Source organism: Acanthochromis polyacanthus, chromosome 8 (assembly GCF_021347895.1).
Source record: "Acanthochromis polyacanthus isolate Apoly-LR-REF ecotype Palm Island chromosome 8, KAUST_Apoly_ChrSc, whole genome shotgun sequence".
Lineage (NCBI taxonomy): Eukaryota > Metazoa > Chordata > Actinopteri > Pomacentridae > Acanthochromis > Acanthochromis polyacanthus.
The window spans coordinates 28,068,326-28,088,720 of record NC_067120.1 but is presented as its reverse complement, the minus strand read 5'-3'; the positions used below and the strand labels follow the sequence as shown (position 1 = coordinate 28,088,720).

Sequence of the window (20,395 nt, the reverse complement as noted above, 5' to 3'; positions counted from 1 at the left end):
GCGAGCACACATACACACACACACACACACACACACACACCTAAAAATAGGTTGTTTATATTTTGTAAGATGTATTGTTCTGAACCAAAATGTTGACTTGTGTTGTTTGTTTGTAAATAAATGATTTAGCAAACAAAAGGTTAAAAAGTTGACCTCAAAATGCTTTTTCCAAGTTGTTTTTGTTGTTTCATATAAGTAAACAACTGTTCAGTTGTGTGGGATGTCACTAAACCAAAAAATATTGGCATCAAAGTGATTGATGTGCCTCTCTGTACAAAAAGCTCGTTATCTCTGTTTTTTGGTCAAAAACAGGTGTTTTTGCTGAAACGACCCTATGTTCTGCTGCCGATAACTTTAGAACCGAAAATGCTAAAGCAAACTTTTTTTCCTGATGAAAGAAAAGAATCTACACTTTCTTTCGATAGTTTCAATGTTTATGTAGTCTTAAAACTTGATATTCTGTAGATCTTGAAAAATCTCTCAAAATTCTTAAAAACTCTGGCAGTAGGGGGCTCTTTGCTCTGAAAACAGCTGGCAGCCAATGAGTTAAAAGGTATTTGTATACATAAAGGTTTGACAAGCGATAAATCATATTTTAAACATAATTCTCATATTTCAGGGTGTCATAATGTTTAGCTATGTGGTTTTACTAGCTAAACATCATGGATTTCTAGGCTTGTGTCCCATCATTGGATTGCCTTAAGCGTCCATAGTTTTTTTTTTTTTTGTAGGATCAAAGTTAGACTATCAAAAACCAAAGACAACATTATGAAAATGAAAAATAAGAACAAAACAGTATCATATCCAACAAACTGTAAAATTTCAAAAATTAAAAATCAGCTGTTTAGAGCATCATTAAGAAGAAAGAGCACAGCATGAAAGGAGGGATTTTCGTCAGTAAACAGCACTGTAAATTGCCATGGAATTTCAAGTTAATGGCAGTAAATGGCAATCCACAGGCAGCACAGAAAACTACTGAGAATTGCCGGGAATTGTCGTGGGCGGCTGATCTCCCAGCCCCCAGGACGGGGGTAGCTTTTCAGTGTCAATGGCCAGACCTTTAATTCCTCTTTAATTCGGAATTAAAGTTAATTCCGCTTTAAGATCTCCTTGTTAACACTTAATTAATTAAAAAGCTAATTCCGAATAAACTGCCTGGTTTATTCCGATGGCAATTCCGAATAAAATAATTCCTGTGTACTTTCTATTCATGCATACAGTTAATTTCGTTTTAGTTAATTCCGGTCATTCGGTGCATGCTTGGCTCCTCATGTAGCGATGACGTAGCGACGTACACGTTCTGCGACCTTACTGAAGCAACAGAAATAGTACACCATTGTCGAGTTGCTGTTTCAAAACGACAATAAAAAGCAAAACGAAAAGCGTGATTATTAGTTGTTCCTCCATGTTTTTGGGGAAAAGAAATGCCCATGCGGCAAATGGAGTTTGTTTTCTTCTGGTAAACAGGGATACATCACGTCCACTCCCTGTGCAATCAGAATCCTCTCCAACACCCAAGCGTTAAAGCGGAATTAAGGGATGGGAATAAATATGCGGGCCATGTAAACCTTAATTCAGAATTAATATTTCCATGTAAATGCGAAGCACAAAACTTTAATTCTGAATGAGTGAATTCCGAATTGATAATTCCAAATTCAAAAACTTCAGGTAACTGTGGCCAGTGAAAATGCTGTGAGCTATACAAATACAAATCAGAGTTGCGTGTGTGTGTGTGTGTGTGTGTGTGTATGTATGTGTGTGTGTGTGTGTGTGTGTGTGTGTGTGCCCAGGTTCTGGCTATACTTGTGAGGACCAAATGTCCCCACAACTATAGGAAAATCAAAAAACATGTCATTTGTGGGGACCTCATTTGGGTCCTCACAAATGGAAACAGTGTTTTCTTGGCCATGTTGTTGTTACTGAAAAAAGTAAAAGTGCAAAAACGTTTCTTTAGGGTTAGGCATTGTTTTGGTCTGGGTTAAGGTTAGGGTTAGGGTAAGGGTTAGGGGTTAGATATGAATGGGAGTCAATGGTAGATCCCACAATGACAGGAAAACACAGTGTGTGTGTGTGTGTGTGTGTGTGTCTGTGTCTGTGTCTGTGTCCGTGGTGGGGGGGTTGGTGGGTGTGGAGGGTGCAAGTTAGGGGGCTTGGGGGTGGGGGTTGACTTTACACACTTGCATTGTTTTTTTAAGAGAAAACGTCCACACAAACAAAACTATACAGTTTACACTTTATTTGAATAAGGGTTTATACAACTTTTATAAAAGTAAAATCAAAGCGCATCACAGGCATTTAACAGTGTCAAAATCCTACATCTCAAACACCATGCAGAGTAGCATGACAACAGTCACCTTTTCTCTTATGTTGCAGTGGATGTGTTTCCCACACATCTTCCAGCAATGCCCTCAACAGGGAGAAATGATGATGGAAATGAGGTGTCTGTTCCAAACTTCTACTCACTCTCCATACAAATGTCTGTCTGGATGGGGATGAAGCAAAGAAATTCCTGCAATTGCATTCTAAATGTAGCAGTCTTTGACATGAGATTAATAGCTATGAACTGCTTCATATTGGCTGGTCTGGTTCTGTCAGAGGGTCAAGGATGAGTTCTTTAAAACACAGCATCTAGCAAATACATATGCTGACCTTTCTGCTCTAGTTCCGTGATTCATACATGATACAAGTTTGTATGAAATGCAAAATGATCAACTGTAGTTACAGTGTTCAGAGTACATCTAATGATACATTGTCAACATTGCATGCACACTACCAGTCAAAGGTTTGGACACACCTTCTCATTCAATGGTTTTTAGTTATTTGTGTTAAAGTGAGTGAGAAAGGTCTGTTGTGATTTTGACACACAAACTATGCAATGTGTCTCTGTGATATTTTTGGACCAATACTGATGCTAAAATGTGGAAGATTTTCCCTAAATCACTTCATTTTTGTTCATTGTCATTCGTGTTTATTTGTCTTATTTTCTACATTGTAGATTAATACTGAATATCAACATAATTCCATGAATATATATGTATTGAATGAGAAAGTGTGTGCAAACTCGTGACTCGTAGTGTACATCAAACTCATGCAAGATGATAGTATGACAGTGGCATCACTGTAAGGGGTAGAACCTTTTCTTCTCTTGATCAAAGAAATTCATCTTGCAGGCATAGAGAAAATCTGTGACCTGAAGGAGTCAACATGCTGCGTTACTGACGTTTTCATGATAGAATTGCTCGTCCAATCACGCGCGTGATCTTGCAAAAACCACGCGATACACGAACCGACAAAGAAGTCATCTTTGTTGTGTCAATTTCTACAATGGTGTCCCGGTATTGCCAGTCTGACTCACCGCGTTCCCAGTGGGTTGTCTGGCCAGAGAGCACTGCTGAAACAGAAGCTGGAGCAGTGTCAGAGCTGCAGGAGAGGATGGCCGCCATGGAAGCCAAATTAAACAGCTTCTCCAGCGGGGAGGAAGTTTAGCGGAGAAGAGTGCACAATCCTAAAATTACGGTAAGAATATATTATATTTGTAGGATATTTCTAGTGAGTTTTGAATTGATAATGTTAAGCACTGATATCATGTAGTCCTTCATCTTTGTTCACAAACGAGACTCTTTTTTTTCTTTTGCTTTTTTGTAGTTTTAGGAACAAGAGTGAGACTGTTCATTTTTTCTTTTTCGTTTCTTTTTTGTGAGAAAAAAATATTTACTGCAAGCATGTATAATAATTCTTTGTCAGCTGAATGCACACAATTAAACTGTTGTACTGTAGATTGTAAACCATTCATTCATTTATTCATTCATTCAAATTGTGTCTGCAATTTTAAAACTATTTTAAATGACTTTACAGTTGACTCTACAGTTATTCTGCTGTGAGTAGTAAAACAATGTTCTGATTTATTTTCACAGACTGGGCTTACCTCACAATGAGGCAGTCACTACATATTTAGTACAAAGTCTGGCTGCAAGTCCATATGTGGAGACAGATGTCCTTCTATGCGAGTATCCTGTTTAAAATTGTTGTAAATAATCTGACTTCATCAACAGCAGCAAAAGCTAACATTGGTTGAAAATAGCAGAAAATAGTAATAATAAAAAAGCTAATAACATATTCATTTATCTGTTTTTCAGCCGCCTGTAAAACATAATTTCAGGAACTTCATTATAGCCAACCTGGTCTTCTGCCCAGAGTCACCAGAGAAGAAAGAAAGAGATATTAATTTGATTTATTACATTCTTAGACCAGCTCGGAGTGAGAGACCAACTTGCCCATTTTTTATTTTTTTATTGATCTTTGAAGAATTATATTTAATTTTTTGTAAATTTTCTTTTTTAAAAAAAAAAAAAAAACATTTATCTTTTTTTAATTTTAATTTTTGAATTTTGGGAAGTCTTGCAATCTGTACTGTTCAATAAAGCTCTTGTTTTTCAACATGTCTCAACATTTCATATTTTTTCCCTCCCAATAAATTAATGTCATTGACTGTAGGATAGCTCATTGGTTAATAATAACAAGTATGTAGGTTAACTAATTATACACTTCACATGGCCCATGTTTATTGAAGTCTTATTGAAATATTATTATTAATAATAAGCATATTATCATTATTGTATGAGACTGGGGGTGAGGAGGTGGGGGGGGGGGGGGGGGGGGGGCGGATGTCATGGCCCAATAGTAGCAGCTGTATCAACCAATCATGACAGTTTTTTTCTGTTGCCATGTCTTGTTTCATCCAATCAGTGTCCTGAGTCACGCTAGACAGGCAGCGTAGATGCTAATTAGTTTTCACACCTCTGCCATGCCCTAGGTATGAAGTCTCACTGCCCCCCTTGCCCCACACACCCACCCCCGTACCCCACAAACATGGGCCGTTTATAATAATAATAATAATAATAATGGATTAGCTTTATATAGCACTTTTCGAGGCACTCAAAGCGATTCACAATGGATCCATTATTCATTCACTCACACATTCTCACCCTGGTGGTGGTAAGCTACATTTGTAGCCACAGCTGCCCTGGGGCAGACTGACGGAAGCGTGGGTGCCAGTCCGCGACTACGGCCCCTCCGACCACCACCAACATTCACCAGTGTGAGAGCAGCACTGGAGGCAAGGCGGGTAAAGTGTCTTGCCCAAGGACACAACAGCACATGACTAGGCGAGAGCGGGAATTGAACCGCCGACCTTTCGATCATTGGACGACCCGTTCTACCACCTGAACCACAGCTGCCCCAAATATGAAAATTTAGTATGGCAATTTACGGCACCCGCAAACTTGGAGTTCACAGCCCGTGAACTGCCGATAACTGCCGGGAACTTGATAGGTTTTCTGCAATTCACAGGCCCAATAATCTGGCTTTTCATGCAGCGGAGTGTACTGATCAGCTCAATAATCCCAAAGGGAGTTGTAGGACATTGCTGACAATGACAAGGAAAAACTGTTTTTTTTTTTATTATTATCTGTTCACATGCATTTGATTATGAAACATTTAAATTCATTTCACTACAATTTGCTCTTTAACATTCTGAAGACGTGGTGGCATGATGTGATATTTTTAATTAAGGATGTGTGGTTGTTTTTATTATACTTATTCTTTGTCATTCTGGGTTTGTTTTTCACAGGAAGCTCTAAAGGTTTGGATTAGTTCGTATTGTTAATAAGCTGCTCTCTCCACGCTTCATTGCCTATCATCTGCTGCTGCCAACCTCTGGTCATTACAAATTGTGCATGATTTGTGTGTTACTTTCAATGGTATTTGCAAATGCTTACACCATGTGCAGCATTTACAATGATACCTTCAGTTCACTACATAGTATCTGAAAGTTTGTAATATTATAATTAGAGTTCCATTGAGGCTAAATAGACCTAAGAACTGCTTTAATGTGACCCTGAGTGACTTAGGCTACGTTCACACTGCAGGCTAAAGTGACCCAAATCTGATTTTTTTTGCCCCTATGTGACCTGTATCTGATCTTTTCATGACAGTCTGAATGACACAGATCCGATTTTTTTCAAATGCGACCCAGGCCACTTGGATATGTGGTCCTAATTCCGATAGGTATCGGATCTTTTGCCATGCGACTTCAGTCGGAACGGCCAGGTCAAATTTATCCGACCTATACGTCATTGGTACATGACAGACGTGTGTCTTGCCGTGTGAGTGTTAAAAAGAGGCGCTCACATATGTATGTAAAGGTCACCGTTGTCATTTGAAAATTCTGAATGAAGTACGCATCTGTGAAGCCTCTAACATCACTATCCTGCGACTCCGCACCCACACAGTTCTCTGGACAGACGTTGCTGCCACTGCCCCACAAAACGCCAGGGCCAAAATCCTGGCTCTATTCCTTCTTGACCTTCTCCTTAAAATGATTAAGTTATAAATATGCTGGCTCCGGCTGGACAACAGCTTTAAAATGGCCAGACATGCTCTACTGTTCGCGTCCATGTTTACTTCCGTAAACACTGAACACACTCTCTGCATGTGTCGTTGTGTCCTCTTCTGCGCATGCCGGACACTTTTGGGTCATGTGAGGTTCACACAGGAGATCACATACAAGTCACATTTAATTGGAAATATGAATGAACTTGCAAGAAAAATCGGATTTCACAATGAAATCGGAATTGAGCATTAAGCCCTGCAATGTGAACGTAACCTAAGCTAAACAAATTGTCTGACATACACCTGCAGAGTCTGCATTAAACTTTTACAAGCTAAAAATATATATACACCCTATTTTGGTGAAAATGATGAAGCCATGATTACCTGATTCAGTTTTATTTTTGAAGTGCTTCTTGATAAAATCTAACATACATACACTCACTGGGCACTTTATTAGGTACATATTGCTAGTAAAAGGTTTGACCCCCGTTTGCCTTCAAAAATTCCTTAATTGTTTATGGCATATTTTCAACAAGGTGTTGGAAACATTCCTCACAGATTTTGGTCATTGCTGACATGATAGCATCACATGGTGTTGTCAGCTAAACATCTACAATGTCAGTCTCCTGTTCTACCACATCCCAAAGGTGCTCTTGTGGAGGCCATTGGAGTACAGTGAACTAATTTCCATGTTCAAGAAGCCAGTTTGAGATTATGTGAGCTTTGTGACATGGTATATTATCCTGCTGGAAGTAGCCATTGGAAGATGGATAGTCTGTGGCCATAATCAGGTGGACATGGTTAGCAACAATACTCATGTAGCATGTGGCATTTAAATTATGCTCAATTGGTACTAAGGGGCCCAAAGTATGCCAAGAAAATATCCCCCCCACACCATCACACCACCTGAAACTGTCTGAACCGTTGATACGAGGCAGGATGGATCCATGCTTTTATGTTGTTTACGCCAAATTCTGACCATCTGAATGTTGCAGCTAAAGTCGAGACTCATCAGATCAGGCAATGTTTTTCCAATCTTCTATTGTCTGATTTTGATGAGCCTGTAGCCCAATTTGTAGCCTCAGTTTCCTGTTCTTAGCTGACAGGAGTGGCACCCGGTGTGGTCTTCTGCTGCTGTAGCCCATGTTCTTCAAGGATTGACATGTTGTGCATTCAGAGGTGATATTCTGCATTCCTTGGTTGTAACCAGTGCTTTGTTTGTGTTACTGTTGCCTTTCTATCATCTTATCCATTCTCCTCTGACTTCTCATATCAGCTAGACATTTTAGTCCATACAACTGCTCCCCATTGGATAGTTTCTCTTTTTCTGACCATTCTCTGAAAACCGTAGAGATTGTTGTGCATGAAAATCCCAGCAGATCAGCATTTTCTGAAATACCCAGACCAGCCTGTCTGGCACCAATACCAACCATCAGATCATCTCAAACTGGTTTCTTGAACATGACAAGGAGTTAACTGTACTCAGATGGCCTCCACAGTTACCAAATCTCAATCCAATAGAGCACCTTTGGGACTTGATGGCACGGGAGATTGGCGTCATGGATGTGCAGCAGAAAAATCTGCAGCAACTGCGTGATGCTATTATGTCAACATGGACTTACATCACTATGGAATGTTTCCAACACCTTGTTGAGAGTATGCCACGAAGAATTAAGGCAGTTTTGAAGGAAACAGACGGTCCAGCTTTTTACTAACAAGATTTACCACTATCTATACACCACTTAATCCTCATTAGGGTTGCAGGGGGTCACAGGATAGATCTGAGTCTATCCCAGCCAACTCCTGGTGAAGGAAGATTTCACCTAGACAGGTCACCAGTCTATCACAGAGCTACACATAGAGACAAACAACTAGTCACACTCACAGTCACACCTACAGACAATTTAGTATCACCAGTTAACCTCAGCATATCTTTAGACAGTGGGAGGAAGCTGGAAAACCCGATGAGAACCCACGCTGTACTGTTAGATCATGCAAACCCCAAACAGAAAGATCCCAAGGCCCAGTCTGGAGTGTAAATTGGGATCTTCTCGCTGTGAAGCAGCAGTGCTAACAACAGAGCACTGTGCAAGTACGATTAAAAAAATTCCCATTCAGTACTAAAGGCTTGGTATCAATAGGCTTCAGGATTGCTTCATTTCAAAATCACTTTGCTAACTTTATCACATTTGCCTCTTTCTGGCAATTAAACTGAGTGGAACCTGGGATGGATCTAGGAAAACTACATACTACAACAGATGTAACAATAGTCTGAGCAAAATAAGGGAAATAGTATTGCTTTATATCAACAGAAATATATTGGACATATTAATAAAGATAGCTCTGTCCAATACGAAAACACACAGTCTACAACCTCAAAAAATGGTTGACAAACTAGTTGTATTTATTTATTTTGATTATATTATTTTATTTATTTTTGCTTGCGAAAACAAACAACTGTGCCTGTCCAAAAAAAAAAAAATGCCACCTGGATTTAACTTAGCAAATAGATAAGAGCCTTCCTTTGGATAATTGCTACAGTGATGAATATGTTTTAGCTGGCAACAACTTATTTAACCCTATCTGATGCAGTGAGGAGCTTCTCATTTCTTCACCAACAATGTTGGAAGACATACCTGTGGTCGTAGAAAGGATGTTAATCTGTTTCAGAAGTGTCAAATTATTGGCCTGCATCAAGTAAAGAAAACCACTAAGGAGATTCCTGAAACGACTAAAATCAGGGTAAGAACCGTCTAAGAATAGTGGTGAACCACCGTCTTCAAGGAACAAATGTAGTTGGTCATGTGGTCTGATGAGTCCAGATTTACCCTGCTCCAAAGTGATGGGCACATCAGGGTAAGAAGAGGGGTGGATGAAATTATGCACTCATCATGGCTAGTGCCTACTGTACAGCCTGTAAGGGTTAGGGTTTGATCTGGGGTTGGTCAGGTCCAAGTTCAGCTACGTTATGTTCCCACAGAATGAGGTCAGCTGACTATCTAAGTATGCTGACAAAAGAAAATACCAGATCTTTCCATTAATGGAGTTTTTCTTCCCTGATGGCACGAATATATGCCAAGATGACAATGCCAGGATTCATTAGGGTCACAGTGGGAATGAGTGGATCATGTAACTTGAGACATCATTTTCACACATGGATTGGCCTCCACAGAGTCCAGACCTCAGTCCCATTGAGAGTCTCAGGGATGTGTTAGCGAACACTTTGTGCATCGGTCTGACTCTGCCATCATCAATACAGAAAATTTATGCAACTCTGGACGCAAATAAATCCTGTGACATTGCAGAGACAAAACAATGCCACAGTGAATAAGTGCTGTTTTCAAAGCTAAAGGTGAACCAACAAAATATTAGTGTGTGATTTTTTTTTTTTTTGGGACGGGCAGTGTATGATTATATGTTATAGTAATATGAGCCAATTACTTACATAATTCTTCACAAAGAAACCTCACTCCCAGGTTCCAAGAGCAGCAGCAATTTAACTCCTACCAATCTTTACAGGAATATTTCTGGTCTTGCGGACTGCTCACCTCACACTTTTTCTCTTCCACTCACTTGTACGCTTGGCATGAAAATTCACTTAACTGTCTCTCTCTCTCTACACACACACACACACACACACACACACACACACACACACACACACACACACACACACACACACACACACACACACACACACACACACACACACACACACACACACACAAAATTGTTGGTACCCCTCGGTTAATGGAAGAAAAACCCACAATGGTCACAGAAATAAATATAAATTGAATCTGACAAAAGTAATAATAAATAAAAATTGTATGAAAATTAACCAATGAAAAACAAACATTGCTTTTGAACCATGGTTTAACAGAATTATTTTTTTTAAATGAAGTCATGAAACAGGCCTGGGCAAAAATGATGATACCCTTTACTTAATATTTTGTTGCACAACCTTTTGAGGCAATCACTGCAATCAAATGATTCATGTAACTGTCAATGAGACTTCTTCACCTCTCAGCAGGTATTTTGGCCCACTACTCATGAGCAGCTCCAGTTGTCTTAGGTTTGAAGGGTGCCTTCTCCAGACTGCATTTTCCATCTCCTTCCATCCATCCATCCATTCTCTATATACCGCTTTATCCTCACCAGGGTCGCGGGGGGTGCTGGAGCCTATCCCAGCTGACTCGGGCGAAGGCAGGGGACACCCTGGACAGGTCGCCAGTCTGTCGCAGGGCTCATCTCCTTCCACAGATGTTCAATAGGATTTTGATTAGGGCTCATAGTAGGCCACTTCAAAATAGTCCAGTGTTTTCCTCTTAGCCATTCATAGGTGTTTTTTAGCTGTGGGTTTTGGGTCATTATAATATATATATATATATATGTATATAGATAGATAGATAGATAGATAGATAGGCTTTAAAAGGGCTGTTCATTCTCAAAAACCATCCAATATAAAGAGAAAAAATATCCTGCAGAAAAGATGGCCAACATTCATCCATGGTGAAGTAAAAGACTGATAACCAATTATCACAAATGCTTAACTGCACTTGTTGCTGCCAAGTATGGACCAAACCAGTTATTAGGTTTAGGGGGGCAATGACGTTATCACAGGGGTGATACGGGTTTTCTAAAAATCTTCAATAAACCGTCATTTATTAACAGTATTTTGTGTTTTGTGGGTTATCACTGTGTGATCATCAATGAACATAAATATTCACGAGATCGAACATTAAAGCATGAGAAATATGCAAAAATAGGAGATTTTGGTAGGGGCGTAAATACTTTTGCATGGCACTATATGATTCCCCCATTCTGCCATTTTTGGTAAACATTTTGGATGAAGCCTTTCCCCTTTTTTCACCATTTGTTCTTCATTAACTTGTTAGCACTAAAAATGAACATTTTTTCCAAGTTAATTGCTGTTTTCTTGCACATCACATCTGTGAAACTTGTTTCTTCAAACACTGATGTCCCTGTCTATCTTGTACATACATTTTAGTTTGTTAATGTGTTTCACTTTTAATGCCTGTCCTTTTTCTTTTTCTAACCATCATAGGACCATCCCAGGGCCGAGTATGAATTCAAAGTCATGCAGAAGTCTCTGAGGAAAGATAAAAAATCACATCACAAGGTAAATACTGTAGACTGAACATGAAGTATTTGAATCTTGCAAGATTTACTGTTTGTGTTAAAAAATAATCTGTTTTGTTTTCTAGCACTTCATATTGCATTTCAGTTGCTTTCACCTCTATACTTTAATCGCTGCACAAAGAATGTTTCTGTTTCTGTAGGCCTAAATCTACCTGCCAACTATCTGAAAGCCACACCTATTATTTCTGCAACTATGCCCTCTTTTCAAGTCTCTTGATTTGGTAGCACAACTCATTTCTGTAGCAAATTAAATTGCTGTGCCTTGACAGTGTCACAGTAGTATTAACATGGACAATTCACAAACACACTAATCTGTTAGAACAGGTTTGGAGTCACCTCGACAGTTTCATGTTTTCCATGAAAACTCACACATTTATTCATGCGTTAACATATTTGCACAAGGGTTTTCTAATCATCACTTACCCTAATCATCACTTACCATTTTTACATAAAATCTCCATGTTATAAAGAAGAATACACAGACCTTCCAATTGCTGATCCATTCATACAGAGGTGAAGGGTGGATATTAGTTATTGGGTACAAATGTCTGAGATGATAATAGCAGTATGACAGTACAGTATACTGGAAGGTGATGTGATTTGATACATTTTTACTCGGTGTATTTAAGTCAGTGGGGTCATGAACATGAGCCTTTATTTAGTCTATGACAATTTATCCATGCTAGTTTGAGAAGAGAAGCAGGGGTGCTTATAGACCTCTGACAGTTTCCTCTTAAACAACTGTATGAACCAATAAATAGGCAAAAATGAGAAAAATAATGCCGATTTCAGTGTTGTCTGACTTTGATATCCACTGTGTCTTACAGTGCCAATAAAAAATATTCACTCCCCTTGCAAGTTTACCCCTATGTGAGCACAGTGAATGTGTCTCACTTAATTTGTTGGTTAAAGGCACCTAAAGTGGGTACGGAAAGTATTCAGACCCCTTGAAATTTTTCACTCTCTGTGTCATTCCAGCCATTTTCCAAAATCAAAAAAGTTCATTCTATTTCTCATTAATGTACACTCAGCACCCCATCTTGACAGAAAAAAACAGAAATGTAGAAATGTTTGCAAATTTATTAAAAAGAAAAACTGAAATATCACATGGTCATAAGTATTCAGACCCTTTGCAGTGACATTCATATTTAACTCACATGCTGTCCATTTCTTCTGATCCTCCTCGAGATGGTTCTGCTTCTTTATTGGAGTCCAGCTGTGTTTAATTAAACTGATTGGACTTGATTAGGAAAGGCACAGACCTGTCTATATAAGACCTTACAGCTCACAGGGCATGTCAGCGCAAATGAGAATCATGAGGTCGAAGGAACTGCCCAAGGAGCTCAGAGACAGAATTGTGGCAAGGCACAGATCTGATCAAGGTTACAAAAGAATTTCTGCAGCACTCAACGTTCCTAAGAGCACAGTGGACTCCATAATCCTCAAATGGAAGAAGTTTGGGACGACCACAACTCTTCCTAGACCTGGCCGTCCAGCCAAACTGAGCAATGGTGGGAAAAGAGCCTTGGTGAGAGAGGTAAAGAAGAACTCAAAGATCACTGTGGCTGAGCTCCAGAGATGCAGTCAGGAGATAGGAGAAAGTTCCACAAAGTCAACTATCACTGCAGCCCTCCACGAGTCAGGGCTTTATGGTAGAGTGGCCCGACGGAAGCCTCTCCTCAGTGCAAGACACATGTAAGGCCGCATAGAGTTTGCCAAAAAACACATGAAGGACTCCCAGACTATGAGAAATAAGATTCTCTGGTCTGATGAGACCAAGATTGAACTTTTTGGTGTTAATTCTAAGCGGTGTGTGTGGAGAAAACCAGGCACTGCTCATCACCTGCCCAATACAATCCCTACAGTGAAACAGGGTGGTGGAAGCATCATGTTGTGGGGGGGGGGGGGGGGGGGGGTTCAGCTGCAGGGACAGGACGACTGGTTGCAATTGAAGGAAGGACGAATGTGGCCAAATACAGAGATATCCTGGAGGAAAACCTCTTCCAGAGTGCTCAGGACCTCAGACTGGGCCAAAGGTTCACCTTTCAACAGGACAATGACCCTAAGCACACAGCTAAAATAACAAAGGAGTGGCTTCAGAACAACTCTGTGACCGTTCTTGACTGGCCCAGCCAGAGCCCTGACCTAAACCCAACTGAGCATCTCTGGAGAGACCTCAAAATGGCTGTCCACCAACATTCACCAACCAACCTGACAGAACTGGAGAGGATCTGCAAGGATGAATGGCAGAGGATCCCCAAATCCAGGTGTGAAAACTTGTTGCGTCATTCCCAAGAAGACTCATGGCTGTACTAGCTGAAAAGGGTGCTTCTACTCAGTACTGAGCACAGGGTTTGAATACTTTTGACCATGTGATATTTCAGTTTTTCTTTTTTAATAAATTTGCAAAATTTTCTACATTTCTGTTTTTTTTTTCTGTCAAGATGGGGTGCTGAGTGTACATTAATGAGAAATAAAATGAACTTTTTGATTTTGGCAAATGGCTGCAATGACACAGAGAGTGAAAAATTTCAAGGGGTCTGAATATTTTCCGTACTCACTGTATATCTGGAAGGTCCCGTCACTGGTGAATCTGTGCTCACTAGAACTACACCATGAAGACACAAGACCACTCAATGAAACTCTGTGAAAAGGTTATTGAAAAGCATAAATCGTGGAATGGAAACTAGAAAGTTTCTAAGTCCCTAGAGGCGATTGCGCGAAAAAAAGAAGAGGCTACTGAGAGAGACCACTAAGACACCTATGACTCTTCTGAAGAAGTTACAAGCTTCAGTGCCTGAGATGAAAGAGACTCTACGTATAACTGTGCCTGTTTTTCACCAGTCAAAACTTTGTGGCAGAGTGGCAAAGAATTAGCCACTGTTGAAAAGCAGCTTATATTAAAAATTAAGAGTTCATTATTAGGCCTTTCGGGGACTCGGAAATCAATTGGAAGAAAAATCTTTGGCCTGATGAGAACAAAACTGAACTCTTTGGCCATCCAACGAGATAGCATATTTGGCAGACATCTGTACTGTTGTGGCATTTTATGATTAAACAAATGATAAAAGTAGATAAATAGGATGTGTAAAACAAATCTTTTTGTTCAAATGTATTTATTGTGCAGACTTTAAAAGGCATCATGAACAGTGTACAAAAATATCTCCAAATGAGAAGTCTGACATTTTTTCTTTTTCTTTTTAAGACATTTCCCCAACATCTTAACAAAAGAATATTGAACAAAATAAAACCTGAGTGACAGACAAAACACAAAATATCCCTCCATCCCCGCCCACTCACCCACCCAGGTGTGCTATGCTCACTGCACAGGATAAGTAAAAGAAAAAAAAATAGAAAATAATAATAATCATAATAATTTTGGGCAAAAAATAATAGTAAAAATTAATAACAAACAAAATTAAGTGATAATAGTGGTAGCAACAAGAGTTATAGCAGTAAAAACAATGATTGCCATAAATGAAAACGATAATAAAACATTCATAAAGTAAAATGAAATTAATAAATACAAAGTAAGTAAGTAAATAAATAAATAAATAAAAGAGAGAGAGAGAGGAAAAAAAAGGGTTGCAGTTAACTTTGGAAGTCTAGTAAAGTTAGAGAGTTAACATAGGAAAGAAAGGGGTCCCAAGTTCTGTGAAATCTCCTCACTGATCCTTTGACTGTGTGTTTGATTTTTTTCCAAATGAAGAAAAGACATAAATCTTTCAACCAGGAGGTCATGTCGGGTGGATTAGGACTCTTCCAGTGCAGAAGTATATGTCACTTGGCTATGAGGGCAGCAAACGCAACCAGGTCGGCTTGGTATTTATTGAACCTGTCCACCGGTGATACACCAAAAATTGCTATTAAGGGGCATGGGGACAGGGGAGTGCCCAAAATTATAGAAAGGAAGCTGAAAAATGACGACCAGAAGGGGCCAAGCCTAGGGCAGGAGAAAAATGTGTGTGTGTGGTCTGCAGGGGAAGGAGAGCACCTGATTTTTTTTTTTTTAAATCATGAAAAGAGACCAGTCCCTTCCCCTTCCACAATTTAAAAGCAGAGTCTAAAGATGAAGGTAAGAAAAGGTGGTTATTACAGATAGGTGACAAGACGGAGGAAGACCTTAATCCAAAATGTTGTCTGCACTGTTTCCAGATTTTAAGTGAAGAAAGAACGATCGGACTGTTGGTATACTGAGAAGGTTGCGATGTGAGTGGAGCAAAAAGCAGTACAGGTAAAGATGAAGTGCAGGAGCTAGCTTCTATGCGACATCATATGGTGTCAGGGGAGTGATACCAAGTTTCAAGCTTCTGGAAGTTGGCTGATCAGTAGTAAAACAGCATATTAGGAAGTGCCAAGCCCCCATCACGTTTGGGTCTTGGGAGGATCGATATTTGAATCCTGGGGGGCTTGCCTGCCCAGATAAAAGAAAGTAAAGAGGCGTTTAGAGATTTGAAAAAGATTTAGGGAGGAAAATAGGGAGAGTTTAAAAGAGAAACAAAAGCCGAGGTAGTATGTTCATTTTAATTGTTTCGACGTGGCCGACAAATGACAGAGGCATTAGTCCGATTTGATCTTCTCGGTCAGTTCCACAAAGTTGTTCCTATGTAGTGAGCTGAAGGAGTGGGAGATGTTGACACCTAAATATTTAAAGCCACTAAGAGATAAACAAAAGGGTAGTCTATCACCGGAAATCAGCTTTGCTAATTGGTTGATAGGAAAACGTACTTTTTGCAATATTTAGTTTGTAGCCAGAAAACACTCCGAAGGTCTCTAGCAGGTTCACCACTCCATCTACACAGTTCACTGAGTCCTGGACATACAACAATAAATCATCAGCGTACAATGCTACTCTATGCTCAATGCCTCCTCTGATTATACCTGAAAATAATGTGGACCTCTTCAAGGCTATGGACAAAGGTTCTATAGCGAGTGCAAAAAGCAGGGGCGAAAGAGGGCAGCCCTGACGCGTGCCACGGGAGAGGGGAAAAGACGGTGAAATTTCTGAGTTCGTTTTAACTCCAGCCACTGGAGCAGAGTATAAAAGACGGATCCAAGAAACGAACTCAGGGCCAAAACCAAATTTTTGGAGGACTGAAAAAAGGTAACTCCACTCCACCCGATCAAATGCCTTCTCTGCATCGAGCGAAATAACCATGTCAGGATTCGGAGAGGCAGAGGGAGTTAGAATCACATTCAGAAGTCTACGCACACTGGATGATAGTTGGCGGCCCAGAATAAAACCTGTTTGATCATCCAATATGATGTCAGGAAGGCAGGTCTCCAGCCGGCGTCCCAATGTCTTTGCTAACAGCTTGACGTCGTGGTTAAGCAAGCTAATTGGTTTATAGCAGGGGTCGGCAACCCGTGGCTCCGTAGACGCATGCGGCTCTTTCAGCCTTCTGTTGTGGCTCCCTGTAACTTTGGAAAATAAATTGTTCTGCCTTTCAGGCGCGTTTCAATGCATTTTAATATAGAGAATTTTATTGTGAAATTACCACTCTTATTTTGACGTGTCACTATGCTGCTGGGGTTTTCCCCTGGGACATGAGAGTGCAAAGCTGATGCAGTGAGACAACACGGAGCTTCCGATTCCCACACGTTTCATGCCTTTGTTTGTTTTACTCCTGGAGAAGCAACGCCTGTAGTTTCACATCGTTTTGTACTCAAGAATGGCAAGCCTGTATATTAAAGCTCCACTCCAAGAAAGACACGTCTTGTCTTTGAGTCAAAAGTACTCGTGAGTACTAAGGTAAACTACGGATAATTGTCTTGCTCAGTATCTACTCTTTGATAGGGTAATACGACGTTATTCGCAAGAACACGGCTCGATGTCACGTCCAGCATCCAGGCAGCAGGTCAGTTCTGATTTGTAAAGGTTAAAATAAAAAGAGGAGAACTTGGAGTTTATACTTGTTGGGTCTGTAGTTAGTTTCTGGTTGGAGTCGTCTAATATTTGTGAAATATAATGGGAGGCGTGTTGATGTTTAAGCTGTGAGGCTAAAAATAATAGTATGTAGCTCTTGTACGTCGTAAGAGGTATTCCGCTTTATTTGTTGATAGGAGGTCAAATTCGGTTTGTAGCTGCAGATGTTTAGTTGCCAGGGTAGGATTTGGCGAAGAGGCATATTGTCTATGTCTAAGATAGACTCCATAAGTTGTTGCTGTTTCATCCTTCTGATTCTAGATAAACGAGCACTGAAAGAGATGATACATCCATGTATAAAGGCCTTTACTGTTTCCCATAGGAGCGATGGGGAAATGTGATCAGATCTGTTGGTCTCTAAAAAGAAATCGATTTGTGCAGAGATATAGTCACAGAACTCTGCATCAGCCAGCAAGCCTGTGTTCAGCTTCCAGCCTCTGGGGTGCCTAGGTGAACCCAAAGGAAGACGCAACTCAAGTGCATGAGGGGCATGATCGGAAATTACTATGGCAGTGTAGTCTGTAGATCTAACGAAAGGTAGAAGGGCCTTATCAATAAAGAAGAAATCTATGCGGGAATAGACATGATGTACAGGAGAGAATAAAGAAAAATCTTTTGCATTCGGATGGAAAAAATGCCATGGGTCAACACATCCCACTTGATCCATTAATGTTAATAAAGTTTTGGACATTGCTGTTGGTAACTCTGAATAATCCAATGTTGTCCTAAATGACTGATGATGATAAATAGAATCCACCTGTGTGTAATCAAGTCTCCGTATAAATGCACCTGCTCTGTGATAGTCTCAGGGTTCTGTTTAAAGTGCAGAGAGCATCATGAAGACCAAGGAACACACCAGGCAGGTCCGAGATACTGTTGTGGAGAAGTTTAAAGCCGGATTTGGATACAAAAAGATTTCCCAAGCTTTAAACATCTCAAGGAGCACTGTGCAAGCAATCATATTGAAATGGAAGGAGTATCAGACCACTGCAAATCTACCAAGACCTGGCCGTCCCTCTAAACTTTCACTTCAAACAAGGAGAAGACTGATCAGAGATGCAGCCAAGAGGCCCATGATCACTCTGGATGAACTGCAGAGATCTACAGCTGAGGTGGGAGAGTCTGTCCATAGGACAACAATCAGTCGTACACTGCACAAATCTGGCCTTTATGGAAGAGTGGCAAGAAGAAAGCCATTTCTCAAAGATATCCATAAAAAGTCTCGTTTGAAGTTTGCCACAAGCCACCTGGGAGACACACCAAACATGTGGAAGAAGGTGCTCTGCTCAGATGAAACCAAAATCGAACTTTTTGGCCACAATGCAAAACGATATGTTTGGCGTAAAAGCAACACGGCTCATCACCCTGAACACACCATCCCCACTGTCAAACATGGTGGTGGCAGCCTCATGGTTTGGGCCTGCTTTTCTTCAGCAGGGACAGGGAAGATGGTTAAAATTGATGGGAAGATGAATGGAGCCAAATACAGGACCATTCTGGAAGAAAACCTGTTGGAGTCTGCAAAAGACCTGAGACTGGGACGGAGATTTATCTTCCAACAGGACAATCATCCAAAACATAAAGCCAAATCTACAATGGAATGGTTCACAAATAAACGTATCCAGGTGTTAGAATGGCCGAGTCAAAGTCCAGACCTGAATCCAATCGAGAATCTGTGGGCAGAGCTGAAGACTGCTGTTCACAAACACTCTCCATCCAACCTCACTGAGCTCGAGCTGTTTTGCAAGGAAGAATGGGCAAGAATTTCAGTCTCTCGATGTGCAAAACTGATAGAGACATACCCCAAGCGACTTGCAGCTGTAATTGCAGCAAAAGGTGGCGCTACAAAGTATTAATGCAAGGGGGCCGAATAATATTGCACGCCCCACTTTTCAGGTTTTTATTTGTTAAAAAAGTTTACAATATCCAATAAATTTCGTTCCACTTCACGATTGTGTCCCACTTGTTGTTCTTGACAAAAAATTAAAATTTTATATCTTTATGTTTGAAGCCTGAAATGTGGCGAAAGGTTGAAAAGTTCAAGGGGGCCGAATACTTTCACAAGGCACTGTATATTCAGGAAACTGAATGAACTGAATATGTCCCTGCAGGGCAAGGACACCAGCATCCTGAACCTGTATGACAAGGTGGGTGGTTTCCTGAAGAAAACAGAGATGTGGAAAAGGGCATGTGATCAGGAGGATTTCACCTGCTTTCCTCAACTGGATGCTTTTCTCTCCAATGAGGATGTGGCGACAGCTCCGGTGAAATTAGCCATAGCGGGACATTTGACTAACTTGATCAGTGGTTTTCACTCCTACTTTGCTGACATGGATGAGAAATCTGCACAGCTGAATTGGGTGAGAAACCCATTTCTCTTGTCTGAAGCAAACAGAAGCAAGCTTCCTGTCAGTCATCAGGAAAAACTGATGGAAGTAGCATCTGACCGTGGCCTGCAGACGAAGTTTGGTGCATCCACTCTCGCACATTTTTGGGTGTGTGTGAGGCAGGAGCATCCTGAACTGGGACAGAAAGCTTTGGAGCAGCTGCTACCCTTTGCATCCACATATTTATGTGAGGCCTCCATCTCAGCAATGATGCTGATCAAAACAAAGCAAAGAAACAGACTGTGCCTGGAGAAGAGCTTGATCACTGGAGTTGCGTCCCTGCCACCAAGAATGACAAAGATCCTCAGTGGGGTGCAAGCCCATATTTCTCACGAACTTTCACTTTTCCTGTTCATAAATCACTGCCTGTTACATGCTGTTCAAATCAAATCAAATGTTCAGTGCAAAGTGATTTAAGTGCAATCTTCTATTTTTTATCCTAAAAGAGGTAACATTAATTATTTTTTGTGAGCAAATCTTTAAGTTAATTTGTTTTGTAAACAAAATATTATTTATTTTTATTAAGTTATAG

The 20,395-nt window shown here is 40.3% G+C and overlaps 1 protein-coding gene across 1 annotated transcript in view; it reads left to right on the top strand.

Moving 5' to 3' along the window:
* The window catches only part of LOC110961801 (anoctamin-1-like), a 113,575-nt gene that overhangs the window by 60,474 nt on the left and 32,706 nt on the right, over positions 1-20,395 (top strand). Inside the window, 2 exon segments of the mRNA XM_022209545.2 lie at positions 5,630-5,641; positions 11,456-11,530. Coding sequence (XP_022065237.1) covers positions 5,630-5,641; positions 11,456-11,530 — 87 coding nt within the window.